Source organism: Anolis sagrei, chromosome 1 (genome assembly GCF_037176765.1).
Source record: "Anolis sagrei isolate rAnoSag1 chromosome 1, rAnoSag1.mat, whole genome shotgun sequence".
Classification (NCBI taxonomy): Eukaryota; Metazoa; Chordata; class Lepidosauria; order Squamata; family Dactyloidae; genus Anolis; species Anolis sagrei.
This window is the reverse complement of record NC_090021.1, coordinates 220411369-220438203: the sequence shown is the minus strand read 5'-3', so window position 1 is coordinate 220438203 and position 26835 is coordinate 220411369. Positions and strand designations below refer to the sequence as shown.

The window sequence follows — 26835 nt, the reverse complement described above, 5'->3', positions numbered from 1 at the left end:
CTTCTAGCAGCTAAATTGCCCCAGATTCAAACAAAAGCAAACAAAACCCACACAAGGAAATAATGTTTTATTGATAATGGAATTGAAGCAAACACACATCCATACAAATTAATAGTACTAATATATTACTGCAGTCCAGGTTCATTAAGAACATTTTGAAGACTTCAGTGCTTTGATACCACTTCTCAATACTCCAAATCCAGGCAGACACAACTGATTTGCTTGTGGGTGTTTGTGTGATGGGATTATTCAGCAAACCATTTCACTATATATCAGATAGGAATATCTTCCAAACATGCATAAAAAGTTGTCTTTTAGAACTCCAGCCAATATATGAAAACATTTACATTATTGTAAATCATCTATAAAATTACAATTGTATTCACAACATAGAAAAATTACAAAATACTACAATTTTATCAAATTCCAGCACATGAATATGCATAAAAATCCAGTTATATATCAATTAACATATTAACTGAAATGTAATAACTTTGTAATCTTGCCCACACACACACAGATGCAAACTTCATTTAATGAAGCTATTCAAGAAAGCATTCACATTGATCATAATCTCTCATTTATCTATGGAATTAAAAGATAACATGTATGTATCTCTATGATAGCTTCAAGTCTGTTAAGCTGTTAAGTAGACACATCAAACTTGTCATGGATATTAATGGGCCCTACAAGTATGTATTCTATTGTTGTTTTAGGGTTAATGTAATCCAGCTTAAATCTACCTGTAGCCAGCAGTACCATTTAAATCAATTGGTGGCAAACTAATTAATAGGAAGGTACACACAGCCTACAATACTATCTTCAGTTCTAGATGGTAGTTTTCATAAGCATTACATATATATATTCAGGACAATATATATATTCAGGACAATGAGTCCTCTTTTTAAAAAGTAGAAAAGTCAGATTACAAAAAAATAGTCTGGTTTTCAAAACAAAAAAACAAAACAGAACTGCCAATAAAAGCTTGGCATGAGCAACTGCTACAACAGAGCAGATGATAGAGTTTAAAAGCTTCATCCAGAATATGAAGCACGTCATTTATTTCACATTATTTCACTCACAGCAGAAAGATATAAAATCTTCAACTTTCTCAATGCTGTAACACTGCCTGAAGTCTTTAATATATCACACTATAAGGGCAACTCCAACACACGAGAAGCTGGGAACTTTTGCTAGTTTTGCAATAATTAATAGATCTCAAAACTCCTTTCCCTCACCATGGTTTTTCTCCAATCAAGCACTCTCTTCCATCTCAGGTGAAAAATAATCTCAGACCAAGACGAAACTAACATTAACAAAACAGAAGCTCTTAAATGTTGCCATCAGTAACATCACAGAACACGAACATGGCTTATGCAAGGATAGCTTTTCTTGTCACTTTCTCATACATGCAGAAGATGACAATCAGTATATAAGGAATTTTCTATGCTACCACGAAAAAATTGACCAACCAAGCTCTAAGAACTACTTGTTAAAGTATACTTCAAATACTGTTCATTCTTGATCACAGAGAAACCAACACTTTACAAATGCCAATGTTGTAGCAGTAATCCAGACTCTAAAGAGTATCTTAATAGGAACTGAGAATAAGTAGATTGGAGGGGGATTCAAGTAATTGCTGTAGCCATGTTATGAATAGAAATAAAATTGTATAGATTTTATCACAATTGTGGGTGTTTTAACTTTTTAAAAAGCGTATTTACATGTTTGGATCTATTAATAATGACATATCTGTCTTTGCAGAGAAATGTACAGTGAATGCTGGGTTAAAAATAATTAAGCAATTGGCAGGACTAAGTCTCTCATGTCACAAACAATATAAGATATGCACCAAACACCCCACAAAGCTTTGATGAACACACAACCACCCTATGTCTACAGGGCTGCCCTTTCATTAAATGAGCCGGGAAACAATCTACGTGCACAAGAAAATCAGCTAGGCATGCACATTGTATTCATTGACCCACCAAAAAAAGAATGGCCTTTGTTTGCTCAGCCGCATCGAGATGTTGCAGTGCAACAGCAGCAATTTCAGGCTTTTCCTTCCCTACTGCCCTGCCTTGTGCTCCTCATTTGTGTAAGTCAGTGCAATTCAAAGTAGTGGGGTCCCTGGCCAGTGTTGATCCATAAACCACCGGCTGCCAATTGGTGTAGATCTTCCAGGACAGAAAGCATGGCTACCAATGGATATAAATATGTTACTGGCACATTAATTCCCTCATATCAGATAGCCTGAGATGTTTCAATCTAAGGCAATGATAAAGTACTTTTAATGGTCAATAAACCATTCCAGTTCTAGTAGCCAGCCGGAAGTGGAAACCTATGCATAACTTGTTGGTATCTGACACAAAGTTTTATGTTTTATTCCAGATTCTTGGAAAGATCAACGGTTGTCAGTTATAACGTTTTGGTATGAAGATTAAGATACGTCATACAACAAAGTTCCAAAACTAGTTCTGAACTACATTATCTGCAGTCCAAAACTAGATTGTAGATAATGTATATATTAGGGACAAATCATATGTTAAATGCAGATCATATAATTTTTTAAAAATTAAAAGCCATCTGGGATAATGTGAATTTGGTTGAAAGAGCCTAGTAAAAAAGAGAGACCAAAATTTTTCCAAGGAGTTGTTTGCAGCTTTTTGAACTGGATGACAACTCTGCTAAAACTGTAGCTCACTTTGCAGCACCTATTCATGAATTACTGGAACATATGCACAGCATTCAGGTATGTGGAATTGGTGCCTAGAAACCTCAAATGTCAACCGTTAAATGACTTAATATAGGTCTTAGAAAACCATAATAGCCTCGGGCAGGGGGTGGGGGTTGCAGCCCATCAGCCTACATTACTCCCAGAGTTGCTTTCACTTATTTCCTGCAAGTGACTGCTAACCAGTTTGTCTAACAACAATATTCTAAGACAAATGTTCAAATGACTGCTGACCAACCTTTCCACAGTCACTGGATGCATATACCTCAGTATTTCTGGCCATCTATGCATGGTACAACCGTTGATATATTTAATCTGACCTCTATTGGTAAAGTTTCTCCTGGACAATTCTTACAATTTAGCCAGAGTAAATATGTCAACAGTTACTGTAATTTCCCTTTTTAAGCATGATAAAGGCTCTTCAGTGAATCTGAAAATTGGAAGATGGTAAAATACACAATGTGCGTTTTGGGGGGGCGGGGGAGGCACTCAGCCACGATTTTAGGGTGATGCAGACCAGTCCTATTTCTACTTTGACTCTCTCTACACTGCCAATTTCTAATGCAGCAAGAAGGATGTATGGCTTTAAATGTCCTGTCCTGAGTCAGTTAAGGGGTTGGCAGCTTTAACCGGATTTCTCCCACAACACAATTCCAAAAGGGGCAAATATTACAGTGTTAGCAGCAGGCTTTCACACTATCTTTTCCAAATTTTTCTGGTTATTGTCGGGAAATAAAAACAACAGAAGGAAGTGGAAAACAAATGGTTTCATTTTAAATTTAAGAGATGCAATGCTTTGCCAGTTTCTTGTGTTGAAATGTGGGCCACATCTTTTCCAAGAAACACATGTTTACATGGAGGTCCATGATTTCCACTGAGATTTTTTTTTTAAAAAAAAGATGTATCCCATATTTTCAAGTTAAACTTTAAATTGCAATGTAAGATTTCTACCTTTGAAAGCTAGCCAAAAACCAGCACCTGGTAAATGCATTGTCATAAGCAAGACTGTCTCCCTATTTCGAAATCTGATGAATTTTTGATAATATCCTTGAATCACTGGAGTTAATGAGAAATGGAAGAGAGAAAACAGTGGCTACATGGTCTCAGGGGTCTCACATTCATATTTCAAAATATAGAGGGGACTAAGTCCAAACCCTTCCCAAGTTTATGGTGTTGCCATGGAACATCTAGAACCTAACAGTACCACGAGCAAAGAATATAACAGCATTACAATTCAAAGATAAGTTAAATGGACCAAATTCTGAGTGAACAATAACTAAAGACATAATAAAGATTAAATCAGAGAACAATCACAGCTAGTTAACCAAGCTTCTCTTGGTTTAAAATGAGATAAAAGTAACAATGAAAAATGTGATAATAAACCAACCAACCACCAAATTCCATGCAATTATGCCAACAAATAGATGGAAACTGTATGTCACAGAACAGCCTGAGGGATTTCCCCCTTGGTTCATGTCAAAGCACTGTTGCAATGCTTGCAAGTGAAGGCTATGTAGATAGTCGTATCGCATAATTCCTTCCAACTGTTCAGCTGATTATCCTAGTCATGTAACAACAGAATTTTAGGGGCTGAGTATTTGAGTGTAATGGCAAGCACAATAGAAGAAAGCAACAGGACAGAGATCCTCATGCCATTGCTGGAAATTATATAGAGGGCAACTCCTCTATAAAATGAATTCCAACCAGCAGGAGCTGCATAGAATCACAAAAATGGTTTTGCCTCTCAAGATAAGTCTGCATGTAATTGCAGATCAAACATATATACTGGAAGTACTTTTCTCAATCTTTGCACTGCATGCTTCTCCATATATGTAAGTAACCATCAGCCTCAAAAGTGCAATCTCATCAGAATCTGGATCAGATGATCCAGATTTTTCTGCATCATGGTAGAGAAATAGAATAGGTTAGTGGTAGACTGCAAAGACATTGATGTAGACTAGTGGTTCTGAACCTGTGGGTTCCCAGATGTTTGAGCCTTCAACTTCCATAAATCCTAACAGCTGGTAAGCTGGTTGGGATTTCTGAGAGGTGTAGGCCCAAACACCTGGGGACCCACAGGTTGAGAACCACTGATGTAGGAGTAGGGCAGAGCTTTAACCCACAGTACTGCAGGGTCATGTAGAGAAAAGAATCCAGTGTTTATTTGATGGAAACATGTTTTTTTAAAAACCCTGATGGATAATATGATGAGTGCTTTGTGCAAATATAGAAAGCTTTTCTCCGTTTATTCAAACTTCATAACTTTTCAAAACTGCAAAAAAGACTATTATTAAAGTTGTCACTGAATAGTGTTGACTCTCATTTTTTTTCAGATTTTGAGTGCTTTAGGTGAAATTTAGCAATTTAACTCAGGGCAGAAGCTCATACATTAAGAAATCTTACTGAAATCACAGGGATAAAAGGAGGCAGCTGAGGCTTGTTTCACCCTGGCAACTTCTGGAGTCAGATTAATATTTTATACAGTATATTTCTTGCATAGTTCCAGGAGGATTGGAAAGCTGCTTGCAAAATACTCTCAAAATTATTGTTATACAAGGTGTTGTTGCTATGAATCGAGAGACCTAATTGCAAAGAAAGCTAGAACTAAGTCAAGCATATGCAATTGATAACTGCTTGTATACAATGCCATGCAAGTGCATAGGTATACATGGGAAATAGGATGGGCCGCACCTCTGCATCACACATAAAAAAAATCTTTGTTGCTATATAAAGCAGCATTGAGGAGCATCAGTAGAAAGTTCGGGTTGATTTGGAATAACGGTTGTGCTGATTGGAGTTGCTTCATCACCAGTAAGGCAGGTAAGACTTCTGTAGTTTCTACTCCCAACCAGCCAAAGGAGGTGTGCTGATCGTAAGCAACACCCTAGCACAGCTCCTGGCATACCTGAAGCCCTTACAAGATGTAGGTGCAGAAGGGCTGCCTTGTGGTTCAGAATCCGAGGGAAATGCTAGCACATAGCAAAATTAGATTTTCTACAAGACCTACCCACATCATAGTAGAAAGAAATCGACTTATGGGACAATATTCCAAGTGGAAACTGCAGTGTTTGCCTTGGCAAAAGATGAAAAATTTTAAGGAACATTAAACAGTAAGGAATATCACCTGCAATTCACAAGGAATTACATATATCATACAATGTCCATGGAAATTGATGTATGTAGATAGGACCATGAGAAAAATAAGGATAAGGTTCATTGAAAATAAAAAGTGTAGAAAATCAAAGAATGCATGCACTACTAGCAAAAAAATGATTTTCAATATGATGAAAAAGATATGTGGATTTGGTGCAATTTGGAGAGAATTATGGCCAAAAATACAGGCTATAAAGAATAAGAGAGACATACTAAATGATCAACTCAATCCCTTAATCGCCTCAGGTTAGGATAGACTGTGTTAAAAGCTTTTAGTTAGGATAATCTTTAAGTGCTTTTGTTTCTTTTCAGGGCAATTTTATTTATCACCTCTTAGTGTTGGTGTTGTATAATTGAGAATGGAATGCTATCCAATAGGAGGAAAATTGTAACAGCCTGAGTTTCATGCCAGAGCATTTAATCTGTTCATGTAAAATGTTTGTTACTATTGATTTTTTAAAAAATGCTTTCATTAGTGCATCATCATTGTATTTTGTTAATAGCATCAAAAGTTTTAATTGGTTTTAGTAATACAAACGGGAGCACTTTTTGATGTTGAATTACAAATTACACAGGACTACAGCCGTCTTCCAAGGCACTATAATAATTTAGAACAGATGAGAGAAGCTGGAAGAAAATACAGCATTTCTGCTTTTGCATGTTAACAGGCTGTGAGGAGTGAAGGAGGGATACCAGTTATGTACTGTGTACATATTCATCCCTTTAAGGTTAGCAAGTAATGTACATTATTGAGTTATATTCTATGTGTATAGTTATGTTTTCAAGGTCATAATGATTATAATGTTTATTTGTTTCATGGCTGAAGAAGAATTTTGATAACTTGAGAATATACACTGCCACCGAAAGAGTATCCAAATGGTTTTTTAACAAATGAAGAGCTGAAATATAATTCCCCTCCTCACTCCTTCTAAGAACCTCAGTCTAAATGACTCCCTTGAGAAGTGTGAATTATATTGTATTGATATATTTGTATGTGGATTTACTGTAGTATCTTTTAAAATTATTTGATAATTCTATAAATTCACAAATTGATAGATTTACTTTTATTGGTCAATTTCTATTGGTATTCATTAGGTTATACTTTCCTCTCTTTTTGTTCTGATGTGCCCACACCACTGCAAATCACAACTTTTAGAATTGCGTTGCTTGGCATCTGGCAAGGATACCCCTTTTTCTTTGTGCAGTGCAAAGAATTCTTGACCATATCACAGGACTAAAAGAAAGGAGCAAAGGCTTGTGGAATCTTGTATCAGATGTGTACAAAAATTACAAAAACAAATTGGTAATTGTGGGAAATTGCCTACATTGTACAGGCAACTTACAGGTATGACTTTGATGACATTGGTACAGTATGTGCTGACTTGCCCTGTCATTGACAATCAGTTCATCTATATTACATATCTTTACTGTGCTGCAAATCAAGATACATCGAGATGCCATTCCTGGACATCTTGACCCGAGCTAGCATGGTGAACTGAAAGTAGAGAATGCCGCAATTCTTTCTGTGGTATTAAAGCATTTCTTTGCTCTATGGGCTGTTAGGCTTCATACTCAACCTCTAAGCATCATGCCCTTGAAAGGCAGAAGGTCCCATTAGCATCCCAGGCAAGATTAATTCTTGGGGACAACATGTACATTCAGTGAACAATAGTTTTCCTTCATGACCATGTGGATGTGGCACATGCACTTTCCAGACATTTTTGGACTATCCAATATAAGCTGAGGCTTGCTGATGTGTTACTATGGAGGCATAAAGGGTTACATTCTTTTAATAATATATATGATCAGAATGGGAAGAAATAATGGAGTTCACTGTAAGAAATTTACAGATAAGGTAAAGTATGACAGTGTGGGTTATAAGAATTGGTGTCACGGAATATATGAGAAACAGGATGGATGTCACTTTTAAAGATTACTCTAATAATTTTGAATAAAGGTCTCATGTAAATGCAATAAAGTTTATGATTTACTAATACACATAGGTGACCAATACATTAGAAAACTTAATGATGTTTTCCCATTGTATTCCACAATCATTAAATTAAATTAAATTAAATTTCTATTTCTCTTCTTTAGGCGTTGTTTGGGCTAATAATTAAGGATTCATTCTGTTCAGGCAGAAAGAAAACTTGGCCATTTTAAGAAGTCATATATTCCTTTCCATACAGCAAGTAAACAAGGCGGCACGTAACAATTAGCATTTTGAACCAGACTGTCCTAAACAGATTGTTTAATAAAAAAAAACATTCAAAACCAACATTTCCCATCTGGTTAAGTTATAAAAATGCCATTGTCTGAATGAGAAAGCTTTGCAGCAAACTGGACTGACCAATATTCACTGTGCGTTTAGGCACAAAATTAGTAACCCTGTTAAAAAAACATTTTAAACTTTAAACTCTAAAAAGCCTGTTTTAAATTAGAGAACATTTCTAGATGATAAACATTAATGTCATATATTTTCATCTCCAATAATTTTTGGAAATAATTAGTCCTATATTAAATAATGTCCATTATAAATTACGTATACTGTGTACATTTCAATAAAATTAGGTGTCGAGTAAAAAAAAAAACCTGTAAGAGGAGCATTCAAGAACAGCAGGAGAACAACACAGTTTGAGGTATAGGTTGCACCTTTCAAACACAGTTATGCAACTCTGGATTATTTTAAGGCCCCACTCTTAAAAAAATATCAATTGTGCAGATTATGTGACCAGCTAACTGCTGCAATCAATGCACTGCAAGTTTTTCTTTGCAGGTCTGAATTCCAAGGAGAACAAGCCCATCTAGACCCGAAGTCCGTACAGTCTTTTGTGGGACTTCATAAATCTGTTTGTTATCAGGTCTAGACCAGTTGTAAAAAGCATTCCAGATAAATACTGTTACAATAATGTACATAAGAAGGTGACATGCACACAAGCCATTAATTGATAAAATAATCCCTGATCAAGCACCACATACACTTTATCCCTCAAACCAATCAAGGAACTCACATTGCAATAGGAGTTTTTTTTTTCCCCCAAAGCAAATAACCGGAAAGCAAAAGAATGATAAGTTGCATTTTAAAAGAACATGCTGAAATTTTGTTGAAAAATTACTAGTTCTGAAAGATATGTAATACTTAACCAAAACATTTATTTTGATTTTCATTTTAATACTCTATATTGTTTATAAACTTCTGAAAGCTTTCTTGGATTATGTGTGCATGAAAGCATGTATCCATGCACACACATAGCTTTGTACAAAAGCTGGAATTACTCAGATTTCTTGTGCTCTTCAGTGAGGGAAAGGACTTTTCTTCTCTGGTGTAGCATATGAAAATACAGCTGAGGGAAGACTGAAAACCAAAACAGAATGATGTAAATAAAAGTCAAGGTTTTGTGTATAGACATTTCAGGTAATAACATGTATTCACAATATTTTACACAGGTATATCAATGTTGCCAATATAGTTTGTTGCTTAAGACAAAAACGCAATTGCTGTTCCTCTCTTCCTAAATTTCAAAACATAAGGTGACTTGGATTAGTTGCTAAAGATCAGTTCTATACAAGGAATGTAGCAGCATTCTCTACTATAACTGAAAAAGCAGGTCAGATCTAGAGGCTAATGCACACAATTTTATCCTCCAGTAGTCTGGTATCACTTCAGATTCCCCAGTATCTTCCAAATGAACCTCTTGGGATATACTGGCGAGAGATAGAATGTCTGTGGTCCAGCTATTATATTTCTCAGTGTCTAAGGTGCTAGAAGACACATACCTGTTTTTTGTTTTTGTGCAAATGTTTATTCTGAGACCACTACTAAGTGCCCTGTTTTCAGATGCAGTTAGGGTTTTGCTCCCCATATCCTATTCACTTCTATACTACCTGTCGCAATTTCTGAAGTAAATTTTATACAGCTGCACTATCTACATAAATAAAATATAATTATTCTCTGTCTCAGTGTTGTGGGCAAACAGATGGAGGGCATATTTGGAGGGCATATTGGGAATGGTCTGACTTCACATATAGGTTAGATGGCATACTCAAAACTCACTTTGAGGGTCCCTTAATGATTATTCAGTGATACTGTATACAGCAGACATGGGCAAACCTTTTTGCCCTGGGACTGCCTTGTGGGTCCAGCTGCAAGGGCTGGGCCAGAAGGGAGTGTGGGTGGGTCCAGAAGAGGCGGGGCCAGAAGGGGTGTGGCCAGGGTTAAAGGGATGGGGTCGGGGCTGGAAGGGCATGGCTGGGTCTTGGAGGGGCTGGGGCAGGAAGAAAGGGGCGGGTCTGTCTCCAGGGAGACAAACATGCCACTGCTGCTTGAGAGCAGTGAGTTTCTTTCCCTGGATCTTCTTTGGGCTCTGGGAAGGCAGCAGCTCACCTTCCTCAGGCCCAGAGGAGGGAGAGAAACATGCCAATGCTGCTACCGAGTGCTCTCCAGCGGCTGTCTCTCCTTTGGACTCCATCTCAGCCTGGGGATGCGGTGGGTCACTGTGTCCGCATACTGAAGGGGAGGCCAAAGCAGATGGGAGCCAGGGCAAAGAGCCCAATGGGTCACGTTTGGCTCATGGGCCTGGATTTGCAGATGTCTGGTGTACACTGTGTCTCAAGGCAAGTGAGATAGCCATGTAACATGAGGGATTTTTCAAGTACCCATAGTCATCCTCCAGAGAAGTTGAAACTGAACTATCATTAACAACAGCTGACATTGGGAAACTACAGCTAGTTTAAAATAAATATTTTGCACACATGTAGATGAGCTATCTTTATGAAGAAATTAATAGTGAGCATTTCCTACTTGTTGCTTCCTTTTACAAAAATGCACTGCTACGGGAATAGCAAAATACAAGCAAGACAAAGCAAGGGTGCAGTATCTCTTGCACCCAATTATTTTTTCTTGTGCCAGGAAAGCTAGAAACATTACTTCAAAATATGACGTTTGTGCACTTCAACTGGCTTAGGAAGCTGGAAGATTTAAATGCATGAGTGACTTATTAAAGGGCTTTTCTACACCTTGTAAATGTGTACATTTCCCATGCAAGGCTGATATTTTGAATAAGATAATTGTCCTAAAAATACTGTCACAACCAGTTGTGCCAGTATCACATTCTTTTGTACCAGGAACAAATTGGTTTCAAAGATTTTTTTCCATTACTATCACAGCAGTTGAACTTAAAAAGTTAGCTTCAAAAACATCTGCTACAGAAATATTGAATATCAACTAAAGTTGAAACCAGGGGTCTTCTTTGTATGCAATTTTCTTTCAAACATTAAAGAAAAAAGAATAAATTGGAACTAGCGTCTTCAAACAAGCAGACATTTCCTGTGTTCTTTTCCCTAACTATTAAAAGGCACAGGATATGTCCATTTAAGTTTATTGCTATTTTTTATTGCTGAAACCTCATCATTATTTTCAACATGTTCTAGTTCAAAACACCAGAAATATTATGTGGGTACCTTACACAATGATTTACAGACATTCTAAATAGCTTTCAGATATACTTGAATCTCAAGGGCTGAAGGATTCAAAAGAGTAATGTACTTACTTGGAATATAAGATATCATAGTCAGGATCAAAAATGTATAGTAGTCAAATGAGAAATTGTATTTGTTAGGTAAACTAATGGAATATAAACCAGATTGCCTAACGTAGGGAAGAGCAGCATATATTGTGAGCAATTCTCCTGAAACTCCCATTGGATAGAGCACGATGAACAAGGTGTACCTAAAAAAAGGAATAAATATATATGCAAACATCAACACCAGATAATTGAACTCAGCACACAATGCTAATCATGGTTAATCAGAAGTCCAAATGAATTTAAGAGGATTGTACTGTGTGTGAGATTAGGATCTGAATTTAATATTTTGAATTAAATATCTGATATTTAGTTAACTGAGGAATGATGTAAGTTCGTTGTCTTGTTTTGAATCGAAGTCCTGATGCATTTAAGGGGGCTGTTCTATATGTTAGACTGGGATTTGAATCTAATTTTGAATGTAATAGTTTGTTTTATATGTTATTACATACCTTCAAGTCATTTCTGATTATAGTAAACTTATTATGGGTTTTCTTTGGCAGAATTTCTTCAGAGGGTGGTTTCCCTTGCCTTCCTCTGAGGCTGAGAGAGAGCGACCTGCCCAAGTGGGAGTTCATGGCTGGTCAGAATTTGAATCCTGGTCTCCCAGTTTCCTAGTCAAACACTCAAAAACTACACTGCAGCAGCTCAATTAAATTAAATTAAATATTAATTAAATGTAAAGCATTTAATTGAATCCAATGCCTGATATTTAATGAAGTGACAGATGGTGTGAGTTGCCTTGTTTTTGGATTAAATATTAAACCTTTTACTGGCCTAAAAGTCCTCTGTCTCTGGTAACCTCCCTAATCACATTTACTACTGAACTCACTGGGACTTTTGACAGGAGAGACTTAAGATTGCCTTATAAGCTGAAATAGCCTGAAAATATATCTTGCTCCTTTTCAAGGACCTGCCGTAAAGCTTGCCAACATATCAAGTGACTTAAAAACAGCATACAGCACATTTCAATTTTAAATGTCACTGCTTTAGTTTCTCTGTAAAAGTCTCTTTTAAAAAACCATATCATAAAAAGATATATTTAGATAATGGAAACTTGACAGAGAACTGAATTTAAGTGTGTGAGTATGTAAGAGTAAGCACATTGTTTTTTTTTTTTAAAGGGGAAAAAACCTGTAAAAAGATTACTCAAACAATACAACTGAGTAGTTTCTAACAGATAAATTAGGAGCCAAACTATATGCAGTATTAAGCACATAACACAGGGTGAGTGAATTTTATTTTAAAAATGTGTATATATCAGCTGGTTCAGGGTGACTGCATTTCCCCCCCTCCTGCAAACACAGACTGATGCTATTTTGGGAGGGAAATGTGTGGAGTTGTTACAAAACACGAAAGGGTTTTAAGCCTCTGGTCTGCGAAGCTATTCCTGACCAGATTCCAGCTATTTTTCCCCTTTGAAACAAGGATTATTTACAATTCCATGTGAAATTTGGTTCTGACTTCTCACATTATAGAAGCTGGAGAAACCTAAAAGCAGTTTTGATTAAGAGATAGCAGAATTTGTTCAGGTATATCTGAAAGTATAAATGTTATCTTCTATGTGAGAGAATGTTAATAATTTAAAGAACATATACTGTATGAAGCTTTCTAGAACTGAGCTGAGTACAGGCTGAGTAACCCTAATCTGAACCCTGAAATGCTTCAAAATTTGCAGCTTTTGGCTACCAGCTGCTCTCTTCTGTTTTTGAAGAAGCTGCTGAGGCACTCTTAGTCATTCATTTGCAAGCAGGACCCATGCAAATGGCAGGCTCCACGGAGATCTCTAGTGCAGTACATACTGTATCTTTTTCCTGAATACAGTATCAGGCATAATAAGGTCTGTCACATGCATAGCCTCTTTCTAGCCTCACACCTCATATACAATACAAATGGCGACAAATGAGACACAAAGCGTGAGGGAGATACTAGGATTCCTGAAATAGCAGGAAGTGTGAATTCACACTGAGCGCTATACTTGGATTCCTGCCATTTCACAGATATTCCAAAATCGATTTTTTTCCCCTGAAAACCAAAACGCTTCTGCTGTCAAACGTTTCGGATAAGGAATACTTGAGCCGTACTTACCTTTCTTACAAATCTACTTCTTATCCCACTGGGGTCTACTCATAAATTGATAAAGTTGAATATCCTTACCTGGCCCATTTGATGAGATAAGGGAGATGGTTTAATAAGCTGAATGTATAAAAGGAGTAACGGATAATCTCTGTAACCGTCCAGGCAATAACGAAGAGGAGGACACTGTCTTCAGTTTGAACCTGTTTAAGAAAAATGTAATTGTTGACCAATTCAAAACGAGGCATAACATGTTTAAAATGAGAGCCCTTGCCTGTATTCTCCATCCTCAAGAAAGTGCACTGTATGTCACAGACCTAGGCAAAAGGAGGCCCAGGGTTAGTGGTTATTCCAAATAATCTTGATGTGAGCACACATAGCCAACAACTTCCCTCCTCCTTTAAAAACCATACTAAGTTCTTCTTCTTCCTTGTCAGTATATGATTCAGAAACCTCCAAGAAGCATTCAAATCTAGACACTTTAGTAATGCACAAAACAACAACAAGAAATGCCTGTTTGTTTCCAGTCTTCTCGAGCCTTGGTTGTTCAAACTTTTACAGACTTAGCCTGAATGTCAGAACAAAACATAACCACTCTATCCATGGGAATGGGATCTGCAATGTAAAAAAAAATAGGCATGTTCTAGGTCATCCAGCATAATTCTATGGAATGCTTCCATTGGAAGATATTATTTTCAATAGGAGTTGATAGTATCTGCGGTTTCATATTCTCATGGTAAGTCATAGAACAGGTCCCCTGCAGGTATGTGGACTGCACCGTATGAATATTTAGAACAATTGCTGATGCTTCTGGAGATCAGCATGTTGGTTCAGAGGCTGTGACTTCTGACCATGTGACTTCAGAGCTCTGGAATCCCCAGCAGTACTGCTCTTTCCTGCTCCACTGGAGTAAGACAAGAAGTACTGATTAGTTGATTAGAGGCTTACAGACATGGGTGAAGGTGAAGCATATTTCCTTCTACATTGTACACAGGTTTCTCATGGAACTGTGACAAGACAATGTGAGGTTCTTGTAGCTCCCGTGTTGCTGGAATACTATGAAAACTGAGCCCAAGAATGCACCATCATAATTTCTGCTAAACATATGAATAGGTTCGGTGTAGCACCCCCTAATTACAACTAAGCTATCAACTCAAGCAGGTTTACAAAATGAGCATCCACACTGTACTATTCTACTTGTTCATCTCCAGTTTTGTAACTTGAGAAGCAGTAAGGCCTTTCCATATCTGGTTAGGCAGAAACATTAAAAATAATGCTTGCTTTTTACCTATGGGACTGCCTTTACTTCTGCAACAGCCTATTGTACTTTTTTGTACCCAACATCTGGCTGCCTGTTACATGTGACATATGAACACATAACTCAAGGTTATGTATCTATATTCCCACATACAGCTATTCTTCCTTTCTTGTAATATAGAAAATTGAGGAAATATGGAATGGTTGCAAATTGAAGGCATTATTGTTGTTCCACTTCATTATATCCCTATATATTGAAGTAAGAGGATAAATGGAAGCCTACTTCTAATGGACAGGGATGAGGCTTACCTCATAACTGCATACATTAAGCAGTTTCCAGTGTTTTGTGATGCTTTAAAACATAAATAGCAGCAGGAAAGGATATGTGTGTGTCTGTTTTGAATCAGGACTGCAGGATGGGCTGAAGGAGGCTCCTTCTCTTCCTTGCCAGTATCGTAATAAAAATCCCTATCTCAGTATAGCAATCAGTAATAATTTCTATTAAATTTTTGAAAAGACAAGCAAACACTCCCTTATAGTAGAAAAGTTTTGTAAAGATATAACACAGCATTTAGTGACACCTACTGGTCACATGAAAAGTATTTATTTTTAAATTCAATTTAGCTAGTTCCCTTTGAGAAAAAAAAAAGCTTAGCTGAATTTTAAACAGTCAACTGGAAAACAAACTGCAATATTAACAGAAATTCATGCTATTAAGATTCCATCAGGACTCTTACATGATTTGTTAGTTGTTAAATTATTAACACTATGAGACTGACAAGTAAGTTATCAATTAAAATGAAACACAATCATCCCTCTGCCCACAAGCAGTTAACTTTCTGACAAGGAGTATGCTTTCTTTCACAGACAATCCACCATCAAGAGAAAATGTTGTCATTACTGAAGACAACACTAAAGAATAAGGGATAAGTCTACCATAACTCAGAAAGTATGAGGAACCCCGTCATGTATTAGCTCCTAATAACAACATAAACATTTTCAAGATACCCAAGTCTGCTGGGATACAGGCAATTCAAAGATCATAAATAGAGTAGAGTACTACATAAGCACTTTGTACATCACAGTGACTGATGAACATATTGCATATCTGTGATGCGACATTATCTGTGGAAGGGTTAGCTGTGTTTGCTGACTAAAAAGTAATAGCAATGCTGGCTAGATGCCTATCTTGTAAAATCTTGATCCTTTTAAGTTTTGAAATTAAGAAGCAATTTAGGTTTACATCTATCCTATGAATCACACATTGCACATCACATGTTAATGTCTTGCCTAAAAAACAGATAGCCCAACAATAGGCAAACTGTTTTTGTGAAGGTCAATGTCATAGAGAGAGAACTGTGTGTCTGCATGTTACACATACTAGTATAACTGATGCAATGCCTAAAGATCCCAGACAACAAAAGGCAACCTAGCTGACTTAAAGATTACCAATACATTAATTAGTGATGTTTAAAACTAAGGTGCATTGCTTTCAAGAAGACATGGCAAGACATTTTAGCTATATTAGGATTCCACCAACAATTTTTTTTAACTTTTATTCTACTTGCCGATACTGGTTTATAGAGAAATTAATCAGGGAATGCTGTGATTGTGACTGCTTTTCCTCACTAATTTGTTTTTGTTTGCCAACAGCTCTATTTTTCCCATCCCCATTAAAAGGCAGGAGAGCAATATTCAAGATGAAGCTTTGAAGATCTGTTCTCAGTAAAGAAAATTTCAGGTGTCAAGAAGCAGAAAGGCCACAACATGCTAAGAATCTGACCCTCCTAGGAAGAAAAGCAAGCACATTCTTAAATCACTACTGAACTATCCCATGCAATTAAACACAAAGCACTGAACTTCAGGAAGCCATAACAGAAGGCATAACACTGGCATGTCAGGTACTAAATCAGGTAAACATTTGATTAAATCAGAAATTGTATAAGAGAAGTTTTTTTTTCTTCAAGAGTTAGTTCCAAGAAAAATCCAAACACAGAGATTATTAGGAGTTTCTCATTCAAGAAACTAAAAGTACATGAACAGTTTTAACTCTGAGACCAACCACACTATTCATGCATCCACATGTCAAGTCTTACAAAATCCATAACAGTTGAGATTCTTCATGGAATTCAGGTGTGTATACACCCCTTAAGAGAAAAAAGCAAAGCAAAACAAAACAAATCATAATACAGGACATGTTTGTCTTTCAAGGAAATTAATTTTATTTAAGAGCTAATTAATAATTTCTGTGTCAGAGCTGATTACCATTATCAGCCTATCATAGCAATATACCAGGTTGGAAACCCTAGGTTTTGGAACCTGACAGTATGTAATCATGTTCTTGCTTTTCAGATATTGAAAATATTTTCTGATATATGTTTTAGCTACAGCAATATGAGAATAGTATGTCCGAAATATTCATTTGATCTTGGAAGCTAAGCAGGGTCAGCTCTGGTTAGCACTTGGGTAGCAGACCACCAATGAATGCCAGGTGATGGAGACTATATTTTAAAGGAAGGAACTGGCAAAACCACCTCTTAAGTATTTCTTATTTAAGAAAACCCTATAAAAATTAAGAAAGGCTGCTGCTGTGTGCTTGACCCCATACATACTTCTTTCCTCTCTATCATGACCATTAACTTCAGCTCTTATCCTCTGCTCCTTCCAGCAGTTAGAAAAGAGTGAACATAGGGCCCTTCCACATAGCCTTATATCTCAGAATATCAAGGCAGAAAATCCCACATTATCTGAGTGTGGGCTCAGATAACCCAGTTCAAAGCAGATATTGTGGGATTTTCTGCCTTGATATTCTGGGATATAGGACTGTGTGGAAGGGCCCATAGTTAGAAAAAGGTAAGCATCCCTTGCCTAAGAAAACAGTATAAAATTCATGGAGAATAATTAATTCCATGTGTATATATACCAAGCATGGTGGAGATTTGAAAAATACAGTCCTCCGTCAGTCTAGCAAGGTTGCACTTCCTGCTCTTGATACCATTTATATATTTATTTGTAGTATTTCTATTCCGCCCTTCTCACCCTGAAGGGGACTCAGGGCAGATAACAAAGTACACATACACCACAAACATTCAATGCCGTTTTTGACATAGACGACATACAGATAGATAGAGGCTATTCAGCAATTTTTCCACTTCGGATCCTGGAGGTTGCTCTATTTGGCCACAGGGGGAGCTGTTGCTTCTTCCAATATGACAACATTTTTATGGTGTCATAAATTAACTTCTCCGCTTTAAGTGATCCCTATTTTCTCTACTCCCAGCACAGCTGTTTTCAAACTGCTTAGGTGGACAGTAAGCTGGGCTATTTTTAACAGCTTTTTTAAAACATCTATTAACAGTCGGGAGCTCAACCCCAACTCGGGCTTTGAACTTGCAACCTTTCGGTCAGCAGTGATTTATCGCAGCTGATTAACCAGCTGTGCTACCAGCCCGACCCCATTAAAACAATGTAGTTTTAATAGATGCCCACTTATTCTTAATCTTCCAACTTGCTACAATGGAACACAGAAATTGTTCGAACCAATGAGTACAGTTCTATGTGAACGTCGGGTCTGATTCTTTGTCCTGGTCAAAATGGTAGATTGGTTAGCCAGATCTACATTACACAGCGTTGACTAATCAGTGTATTCATAATGGACTCTCCACTGATTCTTATTTCAGATATATAAAATCACTGCATGAGCATGGACATTAGGAAAGCATAGCAGGCCAACCGGCAAGACACCTTTAATCCCATTTCGAGAGAAAAGTGTAGTATAAATTTACTAAATAAGTAAAATAAAAAGAATCCAGGCCACTGAAGGACCAGAAGCACTGAAATATTATGGCTGGAGACCTTATCTTTTATTTACTGCACATTTAGCCTGATTCAGTCCCACATAATGCTTCTTTCCACACAAAGGACATTTCCCCAGAGACTCCTGCTCTCTACAGAGAAGAATCAGCAAGGAAATATAATAAAATTTAGTTTCACTTATGTTGAATTCAGCTCTGATGTCACAAAAATTGCTCAAGCAGAGATGTCAACCAGTATAAACGGATATGATAATTCTACATTTAGATAAAAAGTGGTCACTCCTTTTGTTTTAACTTACCTCTTTTACACTATGGGTTACAGCCCAAGTCAGAAAAACCCTTGACATCACCTGGAAAGCAGTCAGTACAACAGAAGAAGGAACAATCCCTGTGAAGACAGTTTAAGGTTAGTAAACAGCCTTTGTTTCAGAATTTTAAAGACGTTATACAGCATTTTATAGTAATATGATTTGGAAATGGTTAGGAGAATGACAGTCTTCTGAAAGCAAAGCTGTGGAAAGAGCCAGGAGCATACAAACCAGAGGTTTGCTGCAGTTTTTGCTTATAACTCTGAACCATAGTTTAGTAGTAAAAGCAAACAAGACCAAGGTAAGCAATAAGACAGAAGGACGCATGACTAGTTTCCCTCAGAATAACAAATGTTGGGGAAAATTTGTTAAAGAGATTGTCCCCTTCAGTAAGCTTGATCAGTGACATGTCCAGGTGTATATGGGGACTGCTGTAGTTGCCAAGTGCTGGATGAAACATCCTGGTTTGACCCATCAAGACAGTTCGTATGTCCCTACAAAATCTGCTTTGTCAAATACCTTTTTTCCACAGCTCAACAACTGCATTTGAAACTGCATTTACTTCAGAAACTAAAGGACAATAGCAAATTTGGATGGGGGATTGCTGAACTTCCAGCTTACTATGACTAATGCTGGCTACAGCAGAAATGCTGCATGTATTTTACATAAAGTGGCTCACATACTAGATACAATTTTATGCGGAGTTGCTATTCCAATTCAAAACGCACTTTACTGCAGCAGACAAAAAAACCAATCAACAGATTTTATTTGTGCTTTGTTTATGGGAAATCTTTCCACAAAAAATCCTAAAATATCATCTGAAGTGCCATTAGCTGTCATATTTAGGAACAAGTATTATAAAACAAATCAAGGAAATTGTTTTCTGGATTGATTATTAGCCAGTCATTTCTTGGATGCTTTTGTGATCTCCGTTCGGGGTTTCATATACTAACATTGAATTGGCAGACTTACCTATTGCACAGTGCAGGATCTGAAACAAAAAGAATATTTGCATCAGTAATAACTCAAGAATAACACAATTTGGGTTTATTATAAGATCGGCATGTTTTATGATCAGAAACAGTGAGTAGACCTTTCACTAGGCATTTATTATGTGTGCATATTTAATACTAGCCGCCCCCTGTCTATTTGGTTTTGTGTGTGTATGTATGTGTATATATGTGGTTTTGTGTATGTGTTGTAATATATTATTATTTTTGGCTTTTTAAGTCTCTTCCACTGTGTTTTCAGTGTTTATGAGTGATAGTCACTTGTTGGCCTGATAGGTGTATTGTATCCAAATTTGGTGTCAATTCATCCAGTGGTTTTTGAGTTGTGTTAATCCCACAAACTAACATTACATATTTATTTATATAGATTTCAATGGCAATGTATCTAAATTATATATTTGTTTTCCTGTGCATTGAACTTTTAGGGAAGAAAAAAATCACAAGAGGAAGATATACTTAATTTATCCAAATCTTTGTAAATATCACTGGAATTCTCAATAATTTCTTTCTAAAATGGTACCTAAACTGGAGCAGATGTTTGTTTTCCAAAAATGAAGGAATGAATTAGGCCAGTATGTGTGTAGCACTTCTATGAATTACTGAGAGTGATTCAGATGATTCTACAAGATGAGATGAGATGAGATCTCATTTTCACACAATGATGGGATCTCACAACTTAATAGTCAAGGAGTGGAACTATAGAAGTGTCTATAGTTTTTTTTAACAATTTGTGTAAAATTACTAAACCTATATCTTATTCTGAATAGACAATCACTGAAGGAGCTCAGAAGCAAATTTATTCATTTTTAGAGTAAACTAGCCGTCCCCTGCCACACTTTGCTGTGGCCCAGTCTGGTGATCTGGAAAATAAAGTAATGAGAAAGTACTGGTTTCTAATATATGTGACTTCTTTATGCCTGTGGGTAAACAATATTTTTTGTTGTTTCTTTGTCAGTGTTGATGTGGAGATTGTCTGGTTTGCCTCCTCTGGAACATGCAACATATAATTGTCCTTCTTTAGGAGTCCCTTTCAAATCTATGATACTATATCTGTTCTATCTATCTATCTATCTATCTATCTATCTATCTATCTAATCTATGGCTGGATGGCTCTTTGTCAGGAGGGCTCTGATTATGTTTTCTTGCCTTGATGAAGAGAGTTGGACTGGATGGCCTTAAGGCAGCATTTTTCAACCTGGGTGTTGGGACCCCTGGGGGAGTTGTGAGGGGGTGTCAGAAGGGTTGCCAAAGGTTAGCAGAAAACACGGAGTTTTCTGTTGGTCATGGGGGTTCTGTGTGGGAAGTTTGGCCCAATTCTATCATTGGTGGGGTTCGGAATGCTTTTTGATTGTAGGCAAACTATAAATCCCAATAACTACAACTCACAAATGTCAAGGTCTATTCCCCCCGAACTCCATCATTCTTTATATTTGACCATATGGTGTATACGTGCCAAGTTTGTTCTAGATCCTTCACTGTTTGAGAGTCAAAAGTGCTCTCTGGATGTAGGTGAACTACAACTCTAAAACTCAAGGTCAATGCCCAACAAAACGCTTTCAGTATTTTCAGTGGGTCATGGGAGTTCTATGTGCCAAGTTTGGTTCAATTCAGAATGCTTTTGGATTTCAGAATGCTCTTTGATTGCATGTGAACTATAAATCCCAGCAACGACAACTCTCAAATGATAAAAATCATTTTTTAATGATTGTCACTCATTAGGTTAGTAGGTGTCTTGTGGCCAAATTTGGTGGCAATTCATCTAGCGGATTTTGAGTTATGATGTCACTCAAAATGAACAGAGCATTTTTATATATATATAGATAGATAGATAACATGGAGATGGTTCTTGGCCCCATATCTCACATACCTCAAGTAAAGCTCCAGTCTGGAAGAATTTCAGAGGCTTTTCTATTGAATAATATAGATTGTGGTAGCTACCTTTGGCGATGTATGCTCTGACTAATCCAACAGCTATAACAAGCCAACTAGGAAAAAACAGAGTTGGAAATGTTTGGTTAGCGCTTGTTCAGAAATTGACCCATTCATTTTATTCTACGGCAATGGTTCTCAACCTGTTGGTTCCCAGGTGTTTTGGCCTACAACTCCCAGAAATCCCAGCCAGTTTACCAGCTGTTAGGATTTCTGGGAGTTGAAGGTCAAAACATCTGGGGACTCAAAGGTTGAGCACCACTGCTCTAAGAGCAGGAAAGTTACTGATACACACAAGTGACAACTGCTACCTCTGTTTGACATACTGCAATTGGGTGCCAATACTGGCTTAGAGAAACCCTTCTGAGCAGCGGACATATGTAAATTGCAAGTGGTGAGGAGATTTAACACCTCCCACCCATGTTCCCAATGAAAACCCCACCCGTAGCTAGCTCTGGTCTTTTTTTCCCCCAGTGTTAAATCTCCTGGGTATTTATAGATAAGGGTTTTCCCTGCTATCATATCTAGTAAGGCTCCAAGAGAAGACAAAATTCACACAATATAATATCCTGCATAAACAAAAAAACCCCCCAATATTCTAAAGATTATAAAAAGTAACTTCAAAATATTTATTTGCATATCCACCAGTACTTAGAAAAGATAAAAGAAAAGTCAGGAATTATAGCCCAGCTCCATCTGGAAGGCCACATGACTCCTGCTCTGGGAAGATAAAGCCAAACAGTGATGAGTTTCACTACATGACTTTTAATTTAGGGGATGCGGGAAGGTCGTATTCTGTTCTTCATGCTCATCTATAAGAAACTGCTGCAAGAAACCATGAAGGATCTATGAATAAATGTCTAGAGGCAAACAAGCTGAAACATATTCTAGGCAAGATAACAGGTACTGTGGCTGAGAGAAGCCTGTTTTTCTTGATTTTCAGTATCTGGGTGAGGTTGCCAATTCTCTCCAAAAGACCCAGTGTCATCATCTGGGTGCCCCTTCTGGGCATGTTTACAATTATGCAAGGAGTAGTGGTGAAGAAGAGTGTCAGCTGAAATTCTGTTTAGAGACAGCAAATTTGGTCTTACTTATTCAGTCATTCAAAGCAGGCTGAACTACTCTAGTGGGTTTAACATGTGGTCATTTGTTGGGGCTGTTATTATTGTGCTTTTCCTGCATGGCAGAAAGGAGTTGGACTGTTGCTCCTATTATTAATTATGATGATAATGATTATTATTATTTTACTGACACAAACCCACAGTACGTCACAGCAAACGAGATATCTATGCTGGATTTTGTATCACAAAATCACAAGTCGAACACTTCCCAAGCGTCTAGGACTGTGTGATGTATTTTCAAATGATGCGTGCAGATCCAAGTAAGGTGGCCTTTTGCAGTTGACAGATTGTGATTTTGTCAATGTTCATTGTTTCCAAATGCCAGCTGAGATCTTTTGGTACGGCTCCCAGTGTGCCGATGGCCACTGGGACCACCTGTACTGGTTTATGCCAGAGCCTTTGCAGTTCGATTTTAAGGTCCTGATAATGGCTGAGATTTTCCTGTTGTTTTTCTTTAGTGCAACTGTCACCCGGTATGGCAACATCAATAATCCAAACTTTTTTTCTTTTCCACAATATTATTATTATTATTATTATTATTATTATTATTATTAAGGCTGAGTGGTCATCTGTTGGAGGTGCTTCGATTGTGCTTTTCCTGCATGGCAGAAGGGGGTTGAACTGGATGTTCCCTGGGGTCTTCCACTGAAATATTGTGTATTTGAGCAAAATGTTTACCCATACCTGATACATATACATAATACATAAACATTCGTGGGGCTCCACAAGAAATGTTTACATCAAAAAGGACTTAGCAGTTTAAAAAGTTTGAGAACCTCTGATGTAAAGTGTGAGGTCTCAAAGCACCCCCCCCCCACACACACACACCTGCAGAGTAGAATAGGCTGCTACTGCTACAGTCAAAGGAGGAGAAGCTTAGCTCAAATTGCTGAGGGAAGAGAAAGGGGTCTAGCAAGGGAGGCAACCACCACATGGATGGGTAAGGGATAAAGAAAGTAGCCTAGCAATGCAGAAGGAGGAGGAAAAGGACGTTTCGGTAGAGAAAAGGCAATCTAAGTGCAAAGGAGGAGGAAAAAGAAACCTCTGCCAGTCCTTCCAGGAATTTACTGCCCTTTTTCAACCCAACCCATTCCCGATTTGAAGGGTATCTGTTTTCCTCCCATTATTATAAGGCTTGATTCTTAATCTTCCTGCAGAGCTTGACTTGGAATAGGGTGGGCCCTCTGTATCCATGGATTCACCCATCCACAACTTGAAAATATTATAATATATAGAGGGGCGGGGGGGGGGGGAGGAAGGGAGCGGGGAAGACCTTGGCTTTGCCATTTCATGTGAGGTCATTTTACTACATCACTGTATATAACAGTTATTGAGCACCCATGGGTTTTGCTATCCACTGCAGATCCTGGAGCCAAACTACATCAGATACTGAAGGCCCCTATATTTTAATTACAGGGTTTGGTTTTTAGGTTCTTGGGACTTAGGCACACTCCGATTGCTAATGCTGTGGCACAGCTGGCCCTCCACATCCACAGATTTAACCATCCAAGTTTGATTTGTATGCCTATTATACAGGGTGAGGGAGCATAACTTCCTTTTTTAAAATGTGTGCCATTCAGTCGGTTGAAGACGTAACGGAGCGCTAGTGGTCTTGTTCAAGAGGCGGGAGTATAAAGTTTTATCCTGACACAATTCAGTTGCCATCATGCATTGGAACAGTGAGGAGCGTGCTTTTGCCATAGAGGCCTTGTTTTTTAGCGGATTTGGAGTGGCCGGCCCGCTCTCCAGATTGGGCCCCTTGTGATTTTTTTCTATGGGTTTTTTTTTTTTGAAATCTCGTGTTTATGTGACCAGTCCAAGGACCCTACAAGATTTGAAGACCAACATCCAGGACGAAATTGCCAACATAACGCCTGCTATGCTGGCAAGAATCATGAAAAACGCCAGAAATTGGTTTACTCAGTGTAGAGAGAATGGGGGACGTCACCTACCTAATTTGATCTTCAAAACTATGTAAAACAAAACTTTAGGTAACAAAACTGATTCATACAATGGGTTTTATTAAGTTTTGAAAAAAGGAAGTTATGCTGCCTCACCCTGTATATATGTATATACTTACATATAAAACTTATTGGGCAAAAGGGGCTCCTGTTGATTTAGAACAGGAACTGGAGCATGGTAGATGCAGTATACTGCAGATATGTGATATGGGCTGTAATGGATTAGTAAGATTTCCAAGTACTTAACAAAATGCTTTCAATTGCCCTTTGAATTATGCTGCTGGGCTTCTCCTGGTAACTGAGAAAGGAAGGTTTGTGTTGGAGAACAGGGAGCTTTGTAAAGTTTTGGTATTCAAAGCGAAGTCCCGGGCTTTATAAGTCTTTTGCATCTGGCTTTAGGGCAGGCATGGGCCAACTTGGGCCCGCCCTCCAGGTGTTTTGAACTTCAACTCCCAGCATTCCTAACAGCCTCAGGCCCTCTCCTTTTCCCCCTCAACCGCTTAAGCGGCTGAGGGGGAAAAAGAAGGGGCCTGAGGCTGTTAGGAATGCTGGGAGTTGAAGCCCAAAACACCTGGAGGGCAAGCCCAAGTTGGCCCATGCCTGCTGTAGAGGTACCTCAGGAGTAAAGTAAAAGGAGGACGGCGCATGCGTGGAGGAGGTGAAGGGAAGATGTCTTCCTCCTCCTCCTCCTCCCCCTCCCTTCGCTCACCCTGCTGTCATGACAACGTTGTAGAGGACCAAGTAGGCCGTGGCCAAGGCGCCGGGCCCTTTCCGTCGACGGGAGCCTGCCGTTTGTTGCTGTTGCTGCTGCTGCTGCCCCCCGCCGCCCCCAAGGCCATTATCCGCCCGGCGGGAGCTGCTGCTGCTACTGCTGCTGGAGGCCGCCATGGTTCATCCACCAACGCCGCCTCTTCCTCCTTCTTTTCCCTCACCTCCTGCTAGGCCCAGAGGCGGGGCTAGGGGGCCCTCCACCAATGAGAGGGCGCGCCTAGCTTGATTGGCGTCTCTGGGAAGGGGCGGGCCGCAGCGTCTTGGCAGTGGGGAGGGGTTGGTTGACTGGAGGATGGACTTCTCTTGATTCCCTCATAAAGGCATGAGGCAATTGTAGCATAGCTCCCTTCCACACAGTTGGATAACATCCCACATTTTCTGCTTTGAACTGGATTATATGGCAGTGTGGACTCAGATAACCCAGTTCAAAGGAGATATTGTGAGATTTTCTGCCTTGATTTTGTGGGTTCTTTTGTTGTGTTAAGGGGCCCTATGATTTTTGTCTTTTGAGGGCCTTTCCACACAGCCCTATATCCCAGAATATCAAGGTAGAAAATCTATCTGAGTGTGGACTCAGATAACCCAGTTCAAAGCCATTTTTCTGCCATGATAGTCTGGGATATAAGGCTGTGTGGAAGGGCCCTGATATGTCCAGAGGAGGGCGACTAAAATGATCAAGGGTCTGGAGAACAAGCCCTATGAGGAGTGGCTTAAAGAGCTGGGCATGTTTAACCCGTAGAAGAGAGGGCTGAGAGGAGACATGATGAGGGCCATGTATAAATATGTGAGAGGAAGTCATAGGGGGAAGGGAGCAAGCTTGCTGCCCTGGAAACTAGGACACGGAACAATGGCTTCAAACTACAATAAAGGAGATTCCATCTGAACATGACGAAGATCTTCCTGGCTGTGCGAGTTGTTCAGCAGTGGAACTTTCTGCCCTAGAGTGTGGTGGAGGCTCCTTTGGAAGCTGTTAAACAGGCTGGATGGCCATCTGTCGGGGGTGCTTTGAATGCAATTCTCCTGTTTCTTGGCAGGGGGTTGGATTGGATGGCCCATGAGGTCTTTTCCAACTCTATGATTGTGTTCTGCAGAATAAATGCAGTTTTGACACCACCTTA

At 38.5% G+C, this 26835-nt stretch overlaps 1 protein-coding gene across 1 annotated transcript; it reads right to left on the bottom strand.

Annotated features, from left to right (window-relative positions):
- Positions 1 to 52: 52 nt before the first annotated feature.
- Positions 53 to 25905, bottom strand: HACD2 (3-hydroxyacyl-CoA dehydratase 2). The gene is made up of 7 exons (XM_060774866.2): positions 25656 to 25905; positions 21803 to 21920; positions 19898 to 19916; positions 18917 to 19005; positions 13627 to 13748; positions 11437 to 11615; positions 53 to 9242 (listed from the first exon to the last, which is right to left on the bottom strand). The coding sequence occupies exons 1-7, from the start codon at positions 25832 to 25834 to the stop codon at positions 9160 to 9162; spliced, it is 789 nt and encodes a 262-aa protein (XP_060630849.2). The 5' UTR covers positions 25835 to 25905; the 3' UTR covers positions 53 to 9159.
- Positions 25906 to 26835: the final 930 nt, after the last annotated feature.